At 34.4% G+C, this 19,606-nt stretch overlaps 1 protein-coding gene across 1 annotated transcript; it reads left to right on the plus strand.

Moving 5' to 3' along the window:
- The first annotated feature begins 5 nt into the window (after nucleotides 1-5).
- Nucleotides 6-18,691, plus strand: LOC140056957 (granule associated Rac and RHOG effector protein 1-like). The gene is made up of 13 exons (XM_072102489.1): nucleotides 6-162; nucleotides 627-1,014; nucleotides 10,712-10,885; nucleotides 12,535-12,663; nucleotides 13,145-13,456; nucleotides 13,747-13,905; nucleotides 14,335-14,561; nucleotides 15,071-15,332; nucleotides 15,691-15,796; nucleotides 16,019-16,499; nucleotides 16,853-16,993; nucleotides 17,222-17,327; nucleotides 17,459-18,691. Exons 2-13 carry the CDS (start codon nucleotides 643-645, stop codon nucleotides 17,792-17,794), a joined length of 2,805 nt encoding a protein of 934 aa, XP_071958590.1. The 5' UTR covers nucleotides 6-162; nucleotides 627-642; the 3' UTR covers nucleotides 17,795-18,691.
- The last annotated feature ends 915 nt before the right edge of the window (nucleotides 18,692-19,606 follow it).

Here is a 19,606-nt window from a genome sequence, read left to right on the forward strand (position 1 = left end):
CACCGCGCCGTGTGTGTGTGTTCCCCGCGAACTGAAAGTTTTAGGAGAAAGTGCCGTCGAGCTGGTCTTTTTGCAAGTAATTTGATGATAATTATCCAAAATCTTCCTGCAATTTCTCCAGACATGTAGCAAGCATAGTCTATTAAACAGCTCTGCTGCAAGGTAAGTAAATCAAGGCCTCTTTGGTTAGCAATTTCATAGCGCGACAATGATGAAAAATATCGTGGTAGGCCTAGAGCTGCTAGATAGGCCACAGTGTAGTAGTAGTAGTGGCCTATCCTAGCATCGAAAGGAGGCCTTCATCGTGGTTTCTGTAACATTGATGGACGAGAAGCCTTGGCCTAGGCTAACTAACTAAACTAACCACACTTGATGATGAAAACATGAAATGTTGACATAATAAAAACAGTTAACATTTTGAAGATATATTACATATTATTGGATTGCGTAAAAACCTATCTAAAAATTATAGATCATTTTAATAAATAATAATAAACTATTTTTATTTTAATAGGGTCTAATTGATATTGATTACTTGATTGATTATGCCGCAATAAAAAACATCATCAGTGTTTTACCTTGTTTAATTTTGTGTTACAACGATGAATGTTATTTTATTTTTGCAGAGTGCGTGATTGAACGATGTCTAACTTCAAGAAGCACTTTGGTCAGACTAACAGTAGAAATGAAATTAATGCAGAAAGCAAATCACATTTTCATTGCAGCCTGCCGAACAGTTACAAAGCTAACCTAGAGGAAGTGCAACATCACAGCACGGCATGCCTGCAAGCGATGAGAAACCTCTGTCAGTCTGCCAACAATATGGCCGAAGGATTCACCACTCTGTTTCAGGATACGCCATTCTGCGAGGTTGCTACCAATTTGCAGCACATCTCGCAAGAGTTGGCCACCACAACTGGAGAGGTGTGCCAACATGTCAATGATAATGTGACCTTACAGACGTCACGGGTGATCAATCGGGGATTGAAGGAAAAAAACGATGAAAGTATTCAGGTACATTTTAAATATTAATTCCATTATTTACCAATACCATGTACAGTAAAACCTCTAATAAAGCTTGGTTCCCACTAGAGACGCAAGGACATAACGCAAAGTAAGTGATTTGACCAATCGCTAGTGATGGATTATTCAACAATGGCTTGTCATTGGTCAATTTACTTGCATTGTGCGTACGTTCTTGCGTTCGTCTCTACCGGGAACCACGCTTAAGGAGACACCTTTGGGACTATATGCTAATGACAATTTAAATTAAATAAATGATGTAAACCATTTACCATGCAAAGTTTCAGAAATAATATTTTATAATCCATAAAAAGATTGATTTATGATGACGCAGCATTTTGTGCTAACTATAAAGTTTAATGTATACAAATCTTGATAACGAAGAACAAATTTAAATGTTGTTATAAGCCAATGTTTATGAGAAAGTTTGTTACTGTTACTGAAGTTTATAATTGTAGTTGTCGACATTGTTGATTAATTATTATCCTAATAATTTATTTATTTATATATTTAATTGCCTTACCTATCTGAACATTTATATTAGTTCTTAACGGCATAATGAGTCTCTTTTTTCTCCAAATGTATATCTGGTTTTATTGTTTGTGTTTTTTTTGAAGATTTCAAAGATATTTATGACAATTTTTCTGTAATTATTTTATGATAATTTAATATATTTATGTAATTATATTTCTTTTATTTATTACTTGTATTATTTGTTGGTAAAATGTGAATTTCAAATTTAATTTGTTCACATTTTATGTTAATCATTGTAAATCCTCCTTTGACAGAAAAAGCATTTATTAGTATTGTTGGATTTGGTGTTTTGCCCTAGAGGATTTTGGGTAATATGTCTAATTCAGCTACATGATGGTTAATTATTCGCTACTATATTGTTTACTAAAAAAAAAACCCTATGAAAGACTCGTGGGATGCCCACGTTAATAAATAACTGTCAGTATACAGGATAAAATGAATACCGCGCTGATAAAATAATAAATTAGAAAGTTATTTTGTCGTAAAAGCCAGATTTTGAAAGGCTTTCCAATCAATGATTGTCCATGTTCTGCTTTTTGTCTTTGACAGTAAGTAAAATTATAATGAATGCTGGGAAGGAGATTGCATTTAAAATTCAACCATTTGATGTATACTTTTAGTAATTTTAATGTCAGGAATATTGCATTTTTCAAATTGATTGAATGTTGAATCCTCAGTACATTACTGTAGTATCATATCATCAACCTATTTATTAGAAGATATTTTGGTTTTACTGTAGGATATTTAAAAATGAAAAAATATATATTTTTACAAAGGAATACAAGGACAAGTTATAAAACTTATTTCCTTTTAAAACTGATAAATGCATATTATAATATTGAATATTATTTCAAAAATCTATACTAGCATTTAGCATAAACAAACTAATTTTAAAAGTTTCATATACAGTAGCTGTCAACATGACTACACCTACTCATCACCACCCACTCCTCGGGGGTGTATATCCAGCACCTTAAGGCTATCCATAACAATAATAAGGTTAATTGTATAAAAAGTGTAACTGCATTAATATTAATATTGAATATGTTTGGTTAATTTTTACTACAGTAAATTCAGATGGCAGCCATTTTTATTAATATTTTAATATTTGTTAATAATAACATGTTCTGATTAACATGGTTGATACATGTTTAGTTGTTATTTTTACTAAAAAACAGTAAATTATATTTCAGATGGCAGCCATTATTTCGAGTCCCTACTGTAATCGTTTCACAGTTTCCTAGAAAATTAAGTAGTTCTGATACAGTGTAGTAATAGCATGGTTTATCACTGATTTTCTTAGATTTCTTGCATTACACAGGTTATTGATTAACTTGTGAGTTAGGATTATTAACAGTTTAATAACATTGAAACGTACAATAGAGGCTGCTTCAAAGAATCTACTTAAGTGCTAATTAAATTTAGATTTTCCTTAATTAAAATCTTAGAAGAACATTAAGGATTTTATGTACTTAGAATGAAAATTATTCATGATTAGTGTAGCGGACTTTAAAATATAAAGCTGTCACTGCTAATGTTATATGACCAACATCTTTTTATCATTGTCTTCTTATTAACTCAACATTGTTGCCAATCCTATCTTCCATGTCCATCATCATCAGTACCATTATCATCATCATCATCTCAATGTCATCCTCAACATCATCATCATCTTTTCAGCTTCATAATTGATGCTTTTTTTATGGAAACTAAGATAAATTTACACAGACGAGCGGTAACGATAATAAAGATATAGAATCTACTGTTATTCCTTATTACCATTTACACACAAAGCGTGGAGCGGACAGGCGGACTCCGCTGTGGATAAAAGATTCTACGTGGGACAAGCTATGCATGTTTCGTCTGTAAATTGGCCTTAACAATTATCATGTAATAGAAACCCCTATTAACAGGACACTTTGACAGTAGAACCTCTATTAATGGGACACCATCAGGTTCCAACAAATTGTCACTTTTTATATCATATCATATATCATATATCATTTATTTCGGCAATATACAGAACAGTACAAAAAAACAATACAAAAGTAAGTCAATGAGGCCGGATAACCTAAAAGTTACAAATAAAAATAACCGTCGAGAGGCTCTCCACATCGAAATACTTACATAAAATGAATAATACATGGATTCTATTAAAATTTAGATAAAACTATAAAATTCAGCAATGTGTTTTTATAAAAAATTGTTAATTTAAAAAGATAGAATTAAGAAAATATCTTTAAAATATACATATGTTCAGATTAAAACAGATTGTTAAAATATTTCTTAAGGCTATGCTTAAAACAGTTTATATTAATGTAACCTTAACTCTGACAAGCTCTTTCTACCGCCGGAGGTATATCGGATGTTTTGTATGTTTTGCGTTAACGCAAAGCAAACTAACCCCCAGCTCAATTTTATAGAGCTTGTGAACCAAGCTCTAAATACTTGCATATATTTTCTATGAATTTACACCAGGAAACTGTAGTGTAAATCGTCTCTTAAAGGTAGATACAATTGAAAAAACAAGGAAGTAAAACATTCTGTCATTTCTTTTCCTAAAAAGGAATGTGATTTACTTTCCTTTTTATGTTTGTTTATTGTTAGAGTTTTATGTTCAAATAAGGAACATTAACTAAATTTAGGAGTTCAAACTTTTCTTTCTTTTCATAACTTTTGACTCTACATATTAATTATACTATTAAAATCATTGATATGATGAATAAATGTATTTGTAATTTATTAATGTTTATTCAATCAACATGTTCGTAATATATACGATATGTACCTTATTCTTAGATCATTTATTAGCCCATCCAAAATTTCCAGAGTTATTATGAAAAATAAAGAATTTGATTGAATGGTAGTAGAAGTAGAATAAGTTTATTAAGTGAAAGACTGTCTGTATATAAAGGTATAATAAACATGTGAATCTCTAGAATGTTTAGAAGATTATAAACATGTAAATCTCTAGAATCTAGAATGTTTAGAAGGCTACAGTATTGGTTAGCTTTAATTTCAAATAAACAATAATTAATGTAATTTTGCGTCCTACATGTTCTGCACTATCTGGGCTGCAAAGCCTTAATACATCTCACAGTTTATATCAATCTACGAAAGATCTGATGTCATCATGCCAACCTTGCAGACTTTTCTTTTAATTTTATTAATTGCTACCAACTTAAACATACTGGTTGAATACCATACCGTTATAATTACGCTTTAAAAATATGGCTGAATACCATTAATATAAATAAAAGAATTACACTTAGAAAATATGGCCATTTATGAGAAAAACTGTATAATTTAATAGTAACTGTAGACTAAGAATTAGCTTCGCATCAGGGAAAAGTAAGTCAGATGTTTTTGATACTAAAATGTTATTGAGACTACACTGCAAGTAGTCTCTGACTATTTTCCACCACTATTTTTACTCGGGGTACCCGAGCCTAGGACTCTCTCACTTTCTCCTCCTCCATCTGGACACTATTGAGTAAAAAGTGCGATTTATAAAGTACTACTCCTCCCTTATTCGTTGTAGTATTGAGCTGGGGTTTGGCATGAATATGCTACAGGGACATGTCCTCAAAGCTATTTTAAAATTTCAAACCGGATGCAGCCATATCATGTCTCAAAGATGGTACCGTATAGCCGTATTTGGTAGCGAGGTTATTGACGTGTCGTGTATGTGACGTTACATCCTGTCTTATGATGTCATTACAGCTTCTTTTGCTGCTGTACCCCGAGGCACATTCGTGCTTGTTTGATTTGTACTACTGTAGCATGGAAATGGCACAGTATGTGATTGCTACACACATACAAAAAAAAAAACAGCCAACAATTTTATTTGCTATAGAATCCCATTTAACCATTTTGTTTAGTATTAAACCAGTATATATTGGATCTAGCCCTATTTCTAAGTTTTTATTGATCTAGCCTTATTTCTAAGTTTTCATTGATCTAGACCTATTTTTAAGTTTTCACCGATCTAGACCAGACCTATTTCTAAGTTTTCATTGATCTAGCCCTATTTCTAAGTTTTCACTGATCTAGCCTTATTTCTAAGTTTTCATTGATCTAGCCCTATTTCTAAGTTTTCACTGATCTAGCCATATATCTAAGTTTTCATTGATCTAGCCCTATTTTCTAAGTTTTCATTGATCTAGCCCTATCTAAGTTTTCATTGATCTAGCCCTATATCTAAGTTTTCATTGATCTAGCCCTATTTCTAAGTTTTCATTGATCTAGCCCTATTTCTAAGTTTTCATTGATCTAGCCCTATTTCTAAGTTTTCACTGATCTAGCCCTATATCTAAGTTTTCACTGATCTAGACCTATTTTCTAAGTTTTCACTGATCTAGCCCTATTTCTAAGTTTTCATTGATCTAGCCCTATTTCTTGTATTAAACCAGTTTGTGTACATTATATCAACCAGGTCGTTGATCTCAGTGTTAAGTTTTTCTTAGAATCATGTTTATTCGCTGTGTTTGTATTAACTTAGACTTTGTATATAATGTCTCTCTTATCTTAAGTCTCAGTAATTTATAATAATATATACAAATGATGTTTGATATTACAGTACTACTGTAGGTGGCGAGCCACTCGATGGTTATTCTTATTTATACCTTTTTGTGATCCTGCCTCATTGATTTACTTCTGTACTGGATGTCTTTGTATTTGAAATAAATGATGTGATGATTATGATATGTATTGCAGCAGTTGTACAGTAAGCAGGGAATTGTAGGATCCTGTCTATTTGGCTGAAATCAATGCAGTCCCAGTGTGTAGGGTGGAATAATAACTACTGGGTCTCTCTATCATTACCATATCTGTGTGGGAAATTTAAATTACTAACTTATTAATTATGGTTGAATTGAATACTTGTAAATTTAATAGGAAATGAATATGAATACAAGTTTTATGCCCACTCTCTATTCTGTAGTGCCATCAATGCTAGTGACATAGTTTTTAATTTTTTTGGTCACAAAAATGGTCCCAATTATAAGAAATAACAATTGAATACTGATTAAAAAGGTGTAATGTGAGATTACAAGATCAATGTTGACATTTAGTTAGCACATGCAATGCAATCAAGTCCCACGCAAAATCCTATAATGTATTAACACTAACTATGTCATTTGAGTATGATAGAAAATGGCCATGTGTATGTGATTTGTTTTGAGTTTTTGGACAGTATCAGCAGCAAGATGCACCAGTATGTCCACATGACATTATTTATTCAGTATCAAACTCAAAGGCAAGTTCGATAAAACCGTGTATCACATGAGGTGCCTGTATTTATGTTAAGTTAGTAGGGTTGGCTTACAGCCTATATGATACAGGCAGAGAGTTGTAATTAAAACTCCCTGATACAGGCACCACATGAGATCCATGTGATACTGCAGAATTTGTATGATACTGGACACATAGACCTTTACCAAGAATCAGCTATAGTACAGTAGAGGAAAGTGAATGGGGTCACTATATTATCAATAGTAGGCTGGTTATTTTTATAAATTAGCTGGGTATCTAGGCCTAGGTGCTGTATACATTATCTACTGATGTATACTAGGAATAGAAGTGCTGGGTGGCTGTTGACAATTTAAACTCAATCCTCTTGGTAATTGAAAGCAATACAACTATTGGAAAATCTGTAGTCCCACACAAAATCCTATAAATGCATATTTAAAGAATCGTAGGATATGTATAGCAACTCTTTATTGAATTGTTGCTTTTTATGTATTTTTAATACAGCTCAGATTTCTAAATCAATGTTGAATTGTGCAGTGAGAGCAGGGAATAATTTCGCCAGTGTAGCATAGCAAAAAGCTATACAAAACAACCTTAATTTTAGAAATGTGTAGCAAGAAATACAATACAAAACTATGTTTCTCGACTAAAAAATCAGTTTGATTAGCAATATTGCTATTAAACAAAATTTTAAAATGGAATTTACCCCTGGAGAGAACAGTTTTAAATTGTAACAATCAGAACTAGTTATAAAAAGCTACTGTACCATCTGCAGTAAATTAATTTAGGTGACTTTAAAATAGAAAGGTGTATAGAGATTAAGGTTAGGTGAATAAAATTAAATGAAAGGTTACCTTTGAATAGACTATTGAATGAAGCTACTACTATTCATTCAGTATATCGCATGATTTCCAACATTTATAGCCTTGGGTAAAAGTACTTTTGTGAGCATTGTTTCTGTTTCACTCTTAGGAATACACCATCACCTTTCAGGATATCAAGGATTAGAGGACTATTATTTGGAAATAGACTATAATACCACTAGGGGGTTTGAGAGATTCTGGTAGAAATGTTAGGACACTTCTGCTTGCTTAAATTACCATTATTGCTATAAGAACATTGCATTTTTAACATTTTCTGTCGCATATTCAACAATGATTTGACTTCTGAAAAAGTCGAACCCATGTCCCAAGCAAACAAGTTAATCACAAAGTTACAGTCAGGGAATAGTTTTCCAGTGTAACATAGCAAAACGCTATATAAAACAACTTATTGCTACACATTTCAGAATTGTGTAGCAAAAAATACAATACAAAACTATGTTTCTCTACTCAAAAATCAGTTTGATTTTATGCAATATTGCTGAACAAAATTTTAAAATAAAATTTTTCACTGACAGTGCTACAGTAGTAAAGTGTACTGTGTATTAAGACTTAATTCAACTTTTAAAAATGATGTTTGCTACATTATTATTTTTTCATTAATATTAATATCATTTGATTCTTCTTGTTGTTATTCTTGTTTCATTGAAATAACAAACGATTAATGAGGTTAGCATCTGAAATCATTAAATATGAATCTGCTACACCTTTACCGCTTGCATTTGATTAGTATGTGTTTTCCACATGGTTTGTTTGTGTTAATAAACTGGTTCAACCACCGTACAACATGTGAGTGTGCCATCGGGCATGTCCGCCGTCGTAGCTTGCATATAGTGATATCAGGTTCGTTCACTGTACGTTTCCTGCGTGTGTTCCACTGTACGTAGCCTGCGTGTGTTCAACTGCACGTAGCCTGCGTGTGTTCCACTGCACGTAGCCTGCGTGTGTTCCACCATACGTAGCCTGCATGTGTTCCAATGCACGTAGCCTGCGTGTGTTCCACTGCATGTAGCCTGCGTGTGTTCCACTGCACGTAGCCTGCGTGTGTTCCACTGCACGTAGCCTGCGTGTGTTCCACTGCACGTAGCCTGCGTGTGTTCCACCATACGTAGCCTGCATGTGTTCCAATGCACGTAGCCTGCGTGTGTTCCACTGCATGTAGCCTGCGTGTGTTCCACTGCACGTAGCCTGCGTGTGTTCCACTGCACGTAGCCTGCGTGTGTTCCAATGCACGTAGCCTGCGTGTGTTCCACTGCATGTAGCCTGCGTGTGTTCCACTGCACGTAGCCTGCGTGTGTTCCAATGCACGTAGCCTGCATGTGTTCCAATGCACGTAGCCTGCGTGTGTTCCACTGTACGTAGCCTGCATGTGTTCCAATGCACGTAGCCTGCGTGTGTTCCACTGCACGTAGCCTGCGTGTGTTCCAGTGCACGTAGCCTGCGTGTGTTCCAATGCACGTAGCCTGCGTGTGTTCCACTGCACGTAGCCTGCGTGTGTTCCAATGCACGTAGCCTGCGTGAGTTCCAATGCACGTAGCCTGCGTGTGTTCCAATGCACGTAGCCTGCGTGTGTTCCAATGCACGTAGCCTGCGTGTGTTCCAATGCACGTAGCCTGCGTGTGTTCCAATGCACGTAGCCTGCATGTGTTCCAATGCACGTAGCCTGCATGTGTTCCAATGCACGTAGCCTGCGTGTGTTCCAATGCACGTAGCCTGCATGTGTTCCAATGCACGTAGCCTGCGTGTGTTCCACCATACGTAGCCTGTGTGTGTTCCACTGCACTTAGCCTGTGTGTGTTCCACCATACGTAGCCTGTGTGTGTTCCAATGTACGTAGCCTGCATGTGTTCCAATGCACGTAGCCTGCGTGTGTTCCACCATACTGTACGTAGCCTGTGTGTGTTCCACTGCACTTAGCCTGCGTGTGTTCCAATGCACGTAGCCTGCATGTGTTCCAATGCACGTAGCCTGTGTGTGTTCCACCATACGTAGCCTGTGTGTGTTCCACTGCACTTAGCCTGTGTGTGTTCCACCATACGTAGCCTGTGTGTGTTCTACCATACATAGCCTGGTTACATACTATCAAGCCATTGAGAAATTATTTTGAATGATTCCTTCATGATTAAACATTGAATGAATGAATGAATGAACATTGGTTGAAGTTGAGGTTAAATTGAGGTCAAAATACGCTTGATGGATTAGAAATCTGATTTTTATATTTTTAGTTTTCATCTGTATATTTATTACATTTTTGTATCAAAAGAACAAATCTTATTTGCATTTAGTTAAAATCATATTCCTATTTTCATCAAATTCTAACGATTTCTTAACAAATGTTTTTTAAAAACCGATTAATGATTGTTCCTAGTTCTATTGTGAGTTTCAACAAACGACCAACTGCTAATGAGTTCTGTCACATTGACCTTTGAAGAAATATTTCTAACACTAATCAGCACAAATAAACCCACTTATAGTAGCAATGTTTATATGTAGTACAGTACTACTAATGTTGATCATAGAACTATAAAATAGTTTTCTTTGTGCTCTGTCTAAATAAAAATACTGTACGTCATCATCAGAAAAAATGAATTTGGTTTGGTTCATTCCTGCAGGTGAATAAGAGGTTCCAGATACTGAGAAGGCTCAGGCTAAAGGCTCGGGCAGCGTCATACAATGGGGCCCGACAAGTCGTCTTGTCGGGAGAAAATTAAACATGTTCAATGTTCTCCCGATGACCTAACAACTTGAAACCTAGACATAAGTCAAGACGTTTCGTCGGGCCTTCTCGTACGATGCTGTCTGAGTTGGCCTAAGTTGCTAACCTCAGTTAATTTGTTTGGACAGCTGGATTGATCGAAGAAGTATAGTAGGGCCACATTTCGGTTTGGGTGTTGGATTATTTTCGCTTTTCCAATTTCCTTTTCATTCATGTTTTTTTCAATGCCTTTGTTGTTTTTTTTATCTAAATACTTCTTAAACCATGACTAAAATAATGTAATTATTATGCTTTTGTTTGTTTCCAGGTGATGGCCCATTGCTTCCTACTTATGCTGCAAACCCAATGTCAATTCTTCAACTCTGCCTCTCAAGTATTTGAGCCGCTGGTTCGGTTTCAGAGTTTAGAGGATTTCTTTGTTGGAGATAACAGGGATGAAATTCTTAAAGAAGCATGTGCCTCATGGCTTAGAATGTCACAGGTATTGTATGCTTATTTTGTTGTAGTTAAGGAAGCTATCACAACGCTTACAAGCATGTGCCTCGTGGCTTAGAATGTCACAGGTACAGTATTGGATGCTTATTTTGTGGTAGTTAAGGAAGCTATCACAACACTTACAAGCATGTGGCTTAGAATGTCACAGGTATTGTATGCTTATTTTGTTGTAGTTAAGGAAGCTATCACAACGCTTACAAGCATGTGGCTTAGAATGTCACAGGTATTGTATGCTTATTTTGGGATAGTTAAGGAAGCTATCACAACGCTTACATGCATGTGCCTCGTGGCTTAGAATGTCACAGGTATTGTATGCTTATTTTGTGGTAGTTAAGGAAGCTATCACAACGCTTACAAGCATGTGCCTCATGGCTTAGAATGTCACAGGTATTGTATGCTTATTTTGTTGTAGTTAAGGAAGCTATCACAACGCTTACAAGCATGTGCCTCGTGGCTTAGAATGTCACAGGTATTGTATGCTAATTTTGGGGTAGTTAAGGAAGCTATCAACAACGCTTACAAGCATGTGGCTTAGAATGTCACAGGTATTGTATGCTTATTTTGTGGTAGTTAAGGAAGCTATCACAACGCTTACAAGCATGTGGCTTAGAATGTCACAGGTATTGGATGCTTTTTGTTGTAGTTAAGGAAGCTATCACAACGCTTACAAGCATGTGCCTCGTGGCTTAGAATGTTATTGGATGCTTTTTGTTATGTATGATGTATTGTTTTTTGTTCTAAAATTCTTTAAAATAACACACTATATTTACTACACTGTAGAAACCAGAAGATATAAGTTAGAAATTGAGGGTTTGAATTGAAACTAAAATTTGAACTGAAATAAAATTTATTCTGAAGCATTTGTATTTATTCGCTATCATCAATTTTGTTTCTAAATCAATGAACTTATAACACTCAAAGTGATGAAATAAATCAAGACGTGAATACAGCGTACTACAATAACCAGAAGCATTATTGACGATGTGTACAGCAGCAGTATGGATTGTTGTACATATTCATGATTGACGATGTGTACAGCAGCAGTATGGATTGTTGTACATATTCATGATGTGTACAGCAGCAGTATGGATTGTTGTACATATTCACGATGTGTACAGCAGCAATATGGATTGTTGAACATATTCACGATTAACTCCAAAAATGTTAATGAGGTTATAGGATTATGTAGTACAAGAAAGACGTGAGGCTAAAGTCATTATTTACATTATGAAAGAATGTATGAGAAGATAAAGGTTTAAGTTCAGTACTAAAGTTTGTTTCTAATTAAATACCATCCACTATTTGAAATATTTTTTTTTATTTGTGATAATTTAAACTGAACCTCTCCAGTTTGACGCTCCATTTTCCCTAATTAAATTCTAGCAATTAAATTAAGTAATTAAGATGATTTTTAATTAAAGATTTCTTAAAATAGATTTTAGATGATATAAACACTCAAACTACTTGTTTATGTTTTTTAAAATGCATGATGTGTTTATGTTTTTTCAAAGCATGGTGTGTTTATGTTGTTCAAATGCATGATGTGTTCTTCCAAATACATGATGTGTTTTTGTTTTTTCAATACATGATGTTTTTTCAAATACATGATGTTTTTTTGTTTTTTTTCAAATGCAGACGACAAAAACATTGAGAAGAGGCGATTCAACTGCAATTGGAGAATTTGTAAACGTTTGCAAAAATGAAGGTCAAAATGAAAATCCAAAAATGGTTGAATATAAACAAAGACTGGATGCTCTAATATTGGTTAGTACATTCTATTGTTTTGTAACAGATTTGAATGTTACCAAATGTTAAGCTCTGTTTACACTATCAAACTTTATGTGAAAAAAAATGATGTGCCCATATATGGACATGAGGATGTCATAGCACTACCATATTTAGGCATATCACTTCCATATTTGAGCACATCACATTCTGTGTAGACAGAGCTTTGATATAATGATACCAAGTGGTGGCGCTGTAGCTTGGTGGTAACAAGCTTGCCTTCCAATCCCAATGTTCAATCCTAACCTAGTTCTAACTCATGACACTTTCTACTCTTTTTCTTAAAACTTAAAAGAGATTTAGTTTATATATCAATTATTATATTTAGTTTATTTATTAAATTATTATAGTTTTAATATATCCTGTAAATGCTGAATTTACATGCTGTTATGTGTATGAAATAAAAATTAAAAATAGATATATGCAATCTTTACACTGTGCCAAATATGTTGTTTTTCAGACCTACAAATATGAATTTGTTTTGTTACCAAAGACTGAATTCACAATAATTGGTGGCTTTCACCAACACCCACAATGCTCGGCACTGGTGCTAAATGGCTATTGTCCAGACCAAATACAGAGTCTCTTGAGCCAATCACAATCTGTATTAGAAGAAATGCTAAGGTATAAGCCAAAGAGCCAATCAGAGATGCCGAACCAAGAGGAGTTGGTAAAGAGATTGCAGACAAGCCTTGAAGATGTGACGATCCAAGTGGACGGGGAAATCTGCAAACAGAAGTCATCGGATAAAAATAACTTCTACAAAATAATGGTGAGTTAAAGATAAGTAATGTACCATGTGGGTAGGGGTTTTCTGTAAAGTACATACATTGCCGCTTGTTCATTTTACAGAAGAGTGTCCCCTGAATAATGGTGTCCCAAAAGAAGAGGGTCTGCCTCCCTTTGCTATTATTGGATTTTAATTTACTTGCTTAGTTTTTATTGTCTTTGTACTATGATTATAATTATGTATGTATTTATGTAGTGTATGATGAATGGAAAGAAAGAGAAAATAAAAAAAAGAAGAAAAGTTCCAGTACTTGTTATATTTCATATTTTCAGGATTTGTTAACAAATTTAGCGAAGAAAACAATAAAACAGAATGGACTGAAACAAGATGCGAGGTTGATGGCATTAAGACTTTTATCTGAGATGAGTCCTCATTCAACTCATACTCAAAGTCATATTGCTGCTAACATTCTATTTGGCTTGTCCAATTTGGTGAGTAGTTTATATGCATTATTATATTATAACAAAAATTGGTGAATTAAATATCACCACTACCTAGACCTTTCACCCTTGTGAAGTGGAGTTAATTTTGTTCTATAAATGTAACATTAATATTAATAATAATACATTTCTTTATATAAATTGGTTAAGTTTTCAGACCAGTAAGTTGTAATATTGGTGTCGTTGAGGGTAGTGTGTTTCATTGCATCTTTGAAGATGACCCCTTCCCTTTTTTATTTTTCTGGCTCTTGAAGATGTCATTATAAATGTGTTAAATTCCCCCCCCCCCCTTTACTTTATTTAATATAATAATTCAATTGTTGTTATTAGTTTTGAGAGCTCTTTAAATTTATTAATCTCACACATGTATTATAACAATAATATTCCACCATTTTCATACTTGGCACTTATTTTTGTTAGATTTCAATTGAGCAAGTGCCGATTGAAAACGATTTTCACAACTATCTGCAAGTGTCTTCCAACGGTGCGTTGCTGATAATTGAGGTACCTAGCGTCTGGTGTCTGAAGATAGTGATACCGGACTCACCACCTGAGATGCAGCTGTGTATCCCATGTCAATCACTTTTAGGCAAAGTGGAAGTTGTTTATACTGTCAAGTTTGATGTTGTAAAATGGAGTGATGGAAAGTAAGTGTACCTTTTTTTCTTTTTAAACATAAGTGACCATTTTTAATGTTTAATTTGTATTGATATCCACTTTATTTAGAGAGGGTAACGCTTCCAGATGAACCTGCAAGCTAGCTAATATCCTCTTTAAAATGACACCATATAAACATATATCATACTTAACTAATCTAAACTCTTTACAATATAAAATACTGCTGTTCCTAATTCAAAATCTAGACATTTTATAAATTATGTATATTACTTCCTCCCGCTGAATTATGTACTTTTTGAATTTTCTGAATATATATTATTATATATTGTGTTCTAAAACCACATGAATAAAAATGATAGAGAATGATACGAAAGAAAAATATGTATATGTCTATGCACACTTCGACCAATAACCTCTCTGATTACTGTTAGTGTGCTATGTCGCAAGACGTTCAGAGTTCATGATATTGATATTCATCATGATGATATTATTAGAGTAGCAAAATTATTAACAGTAATAATCATTTTTTGAACGACAGAAAACAAAATCTACCAATCATACAAGTGAAGCTTTGTAAAGAATTGGAAGATAATGTCCATCACGTGGTCAAACGACAGAACCAACATGCCAGCAGCCCACAATCGGTTCTGGACTCACCCATCAGTAACCTTAGAAAGAAGTTTGCTAAGCTGAACACAAAGTTTAACAAAAAAATATCATCCAGCTCAAATAAAAACATGAAAGAAAATAACAAACGGCAAGAAAATATTGAGAAGACTAAACTTGTGCCAAGTACAAATGTAAGTGTTTATTTATCAATATTTAATTTGAATTAACTTGGTGAGAGACTTATTAATAAAGCTCTGTCTACACTATCAAACTTTATGTGACAATAAATTGATGTGCCTATATATGTCATATCACTACCATATTTGGGCATATCACTACCATATTTGAGCACATCACACTGTAGAATCTTCAATCAATTAGACCAGAGAAGCATCTTGTTCAAATAACAAATAAAGTGTGTACCACATTTGCAAGTACACAGTTTTTAATGCCTATTTCATTATATTTAGTGGAGGTTTTTATCTCTGTCAGTTGATTTAAAATAAAGAACATTTTTGGTTTTTTAAATTTATTTATTTTTTCCTGTAGGAACAACAGCAGCAAGATGGCCAAGTTAAAGTGTTAGTGAGCCCTCTAGTGACCATTACCTCGTCCGATAATAATGATACTAACAGCACACCTTGGTCAGATGAAAGTAAGGTTATACCAAAGAGATTGAATAATTAACTAGAGTCTGCAATATACAGCAGCGATGTGATACCAATAGGGCAGGTGCTAAAATGGCTGCCACATATCTATACTCTTTGTGTGTGTTTTAAGACACCACAATTTAACATTTGGACATACAGTGAACTTTAAAACAAATTAAATGTAATATGTCATCTATTAAAATTTCAGTAATATTAACATTTTTCAGGTGCAGAAAAAACCAAAGGGTTTGCCACTGATGTGGAAGTACAGAGCATAGTTGATTTGTTATCAGGAGGACTAAAACCACCAGTTCACTCTACTCAACTCCCAAAAACACACCCTGAAACTTTAATGGTTATAGCAAATACCAACCACCAACAGGAAGGTCACAGCCCTGGATGGAATACGCAAACAAAAACTACCCCCACCTATGGTAATTTCAACCCTCACTACCAAGAGGATGAATACTCTGATAAAAGGTGGGCTAATTCTGGCGTTTACCCAACCCAGCAACCTGGCAAGACTAAGGGTATCGAGCACACTGGGGAACAAATTGAGTTTGCACAATATTTAGCTAAGAACTTTTTTAAGAAGCAAGGGGGATTGGCTGATGAAGGTCACGCATTAAGCCTAGCCTCTCAGTGGAGTATGAGTGAAGGCAAGATGAATAGGACATGGCCCTCTATTGACCCACATGCTGCTGATGGGTAGGTTTACTTTCTTTTGTTATGGACCTTTTGATTTAAGACGGGCCCTCTGGGACACCATACTTTGACTGAAGTAAATATTTAAATCAGTTAGACTTAGGATCCACGAATTTTGTGTAGCTGGACCTAGAATTAGCCCAAATTGCAGAGGAACCAATGAGGGAGGCATCCCAATGTCATGTGAACGGCATCCCAATGTCATGTGAACATAATGTAGACCTAATTAATAGTTTCCAGGTCATAGGTCATCGAAATTCAAAATCTCCCTAGTTTTAATTTGGCTAAATATCTTTCTCTCTCATACTTAACGTAGATTCTGATTGTTAAAAATGTTGAATATGTTTTTTTATTAGGTCTGACATCATCAACCATAGCTGGCCTATGGGGCATGACTCTGGTAGCTCCAGTGATGGGGAAGAATCGGCCAGTGGAGATACCTACTCTATGGGGCTAGGTTTATCAGGGCCTGGCCTTATGGCTTCTGTCAACAGAAGGTGAGTACAACAACTAAGTTTTTAGAATAAGTGTGTTTAGGAGCAGAGCAATGTTGATACCACTATGGTCGCTTAATTCTGCCTCCAACTGAATTACTTTTTATATGCCAGTCAGATGTATACAGTTGGTAGTTATTTATGATTTAAGTGGACGTTCTCAACTCCTACTAGACTCATCTACCTGGTTGACCACTGTAAGTTAGATGTTAATTAATTTATTTTTTGTAGACGGCATAGTAGTGGTGGAGAGGAGAGTTTACATATTCCAGGTGTCTTTAATGCTATTACTGAACCACCTGTGAAGTACCCATCTGCTCTGCTTGATGTTCAGTTGGTGAGTATTTATCATTTTCTTATTGGCTGAACTGTTCTTATTGTCTGTCAACTGTAACATTACAAATAGATAGTGAGATAAATGTTTAATGTATGAAGTAATTGAAGATAAGTAAATTATTTTTGTTTTAGGATCCTAAGTCTGTTCGAACCTGGCCTCCTAAGAATGCATGGCAGAGGCCTTCTTCACCCCAGCCACCAAACAACAATCAATATATAGTCAACCACCAGGAACAGCTAGACGTACATCGACCCCTGCAGGCACAATGGAGTGATCCATTATCAGTTCGTCATTCAAACGTTTGGGGACCTGCAACAGGATCGACCCCTGTCTCTCCTGCTTCATCATTTACGTCTTTGACCACACCTCAACCTCACGGTCAGCGTCCAAAATCAACTAGCCCTCGGCCTCATCCACGATTAGATAGGAAATACGCATATAACGTCCATCAATTCCAGTCGCGATAGCATGCAATACACTAATCATTCACGAGCACAAAACATGTATATAAAGTTCATATATTCCACATAAATTATTAAATGCATGCATAAATTATATAAAAATATGTATACGTACTATATTTACTCAAGTGTAATCCCACCCTCTTCAGAATAGCAAGTGCGCTTTTGTTTGAAGACTTATACCCAAATCATTTTGCTTTTTTTTTTTGTTGGTTTTACTATTTGTTTTTGTTTCTGTTTTGTCATTAGTTTCAGGCTCTATGAGCATGTGTCGTTATGGATGTGTATGTGTACTTGGCGTTAGATATACACTACATTTGCTATTAATTAATTAGCATGTGATGTTTTAATATGTCTTTATTTGACACCCAATATTAATTTAGTTCTATTGTTAATCCCAAAAATACACAAATGCAAAATGTTATACAGTTTATTGGAACTTGTGATGAATATAAATGCAATAATAATATTAGTATAAAATGTAGTTAAATTCTGAATATTGGAACAAAGTTTTCACTTTCTACATTGTTGCAAAAAGTCTAAAGAACAACAATAATGTTTTATAACTTTGGGTAAAGTGTGTTTTTCTTTCATTCTGTAGTGTTTCCCTCCTTGTAGTCGATGCTAAACAATTACGCTCATTTTGATTTTGTTATATATAATATATTGTGAATGTAATACATGTGTAGGGCTTTACTGAATTCTATTTGCAACACTATTCAAATTGCTGCAGATTTGATTTTATATTTATGCATGGAATACTGACTCTTGAAATAAGTAACAAAATCTTTGCATTTTTAATATCTAAAAGGTAGATATAGACCTGTATTTCTTTAAATCTTTAATATCTAAAAGTTAGATCAATCGTAAAATAAAATTATTTTAATTTTTTTCTGTACATACTTCGGGATTTTACACAATGTAGTTTTGAATATCATTAGTTTAGATATGAATATTCATTGCAGTTTAAAAATGATGTGAATATTCATTAGGAAGTTTAAAAATTTAAATGAATATTCATTAGGAAGTTTAAAAATGATGTGAATATTCATTAGGAAGTTTAAAATTGATATGAATATTCATTAGGAAGTTTAAAATTGATATGAATAATTATTAGGAAGTTTAAAATTGATATGAATATTCATTAAGAAGTTTAAAATTGATATGAATATTCATTAGGAAGTTGAAAGTTAACATGAATATTCATAAAGAAAGTTGAATATTCAAATTAATAATATAGTTGTTTGCAATTGTGATATACAGATTAATGTATTTTTTATTTTGCAAAATTTATAATGTTTTGGATAATTTAGAATATTTAAATGTGGGATGATGTCATCCAATTGTGTGGTGATGTCATTCAATTGTGTGGTGATGTCATTCAATTGTGTGGTGATGCCATCCAATTGTGTGGTGATGCCATCCAATTATATGGTGATGTCATCCAATTGTGTGGTGATGTCATCCAATTGTGTGGTGATGTCTTTCAATTGTGTGGCGATGCCATCCAATTGTGTGGCGATGCCATCCAATTGTGTGGTGATGTCATCCAATTGTGTGGTGATGTCATCCAATTATGTGGTGATGTCAACCAATTGTGTGGTGACGTCATCCAATTATGTGGTGATGTCAACCAATTGTGTGGTGACGTCATCCAATTGTGTGGCGATGCCATCCAATTGTGTGGTGACGTCATCCAATTGTGTGGTGATGTCATCCAATTGTGTGGTGATGTCATCCAATTATGTGATGATGTCATCCAATTATGTGGTGATGCCATCCAATTGTGTGGTGATGTCATCCAATTGTGTGGTGATG

Source organism: Antedon mediterranea, chromosome 8, assembly GCF_964355755.1.
Source record: "Antedon mediterranea chromosome 8, ecAntMedi1.1, whole genome shotgun sequence".
In the NCBI taxonomy this organism is placed as follows: Eukaryota; Metazoa; Echinodermata; class Crinoidea; order Comatulida; family Antedonidae; genus Antedon; species Antedon mediterranea.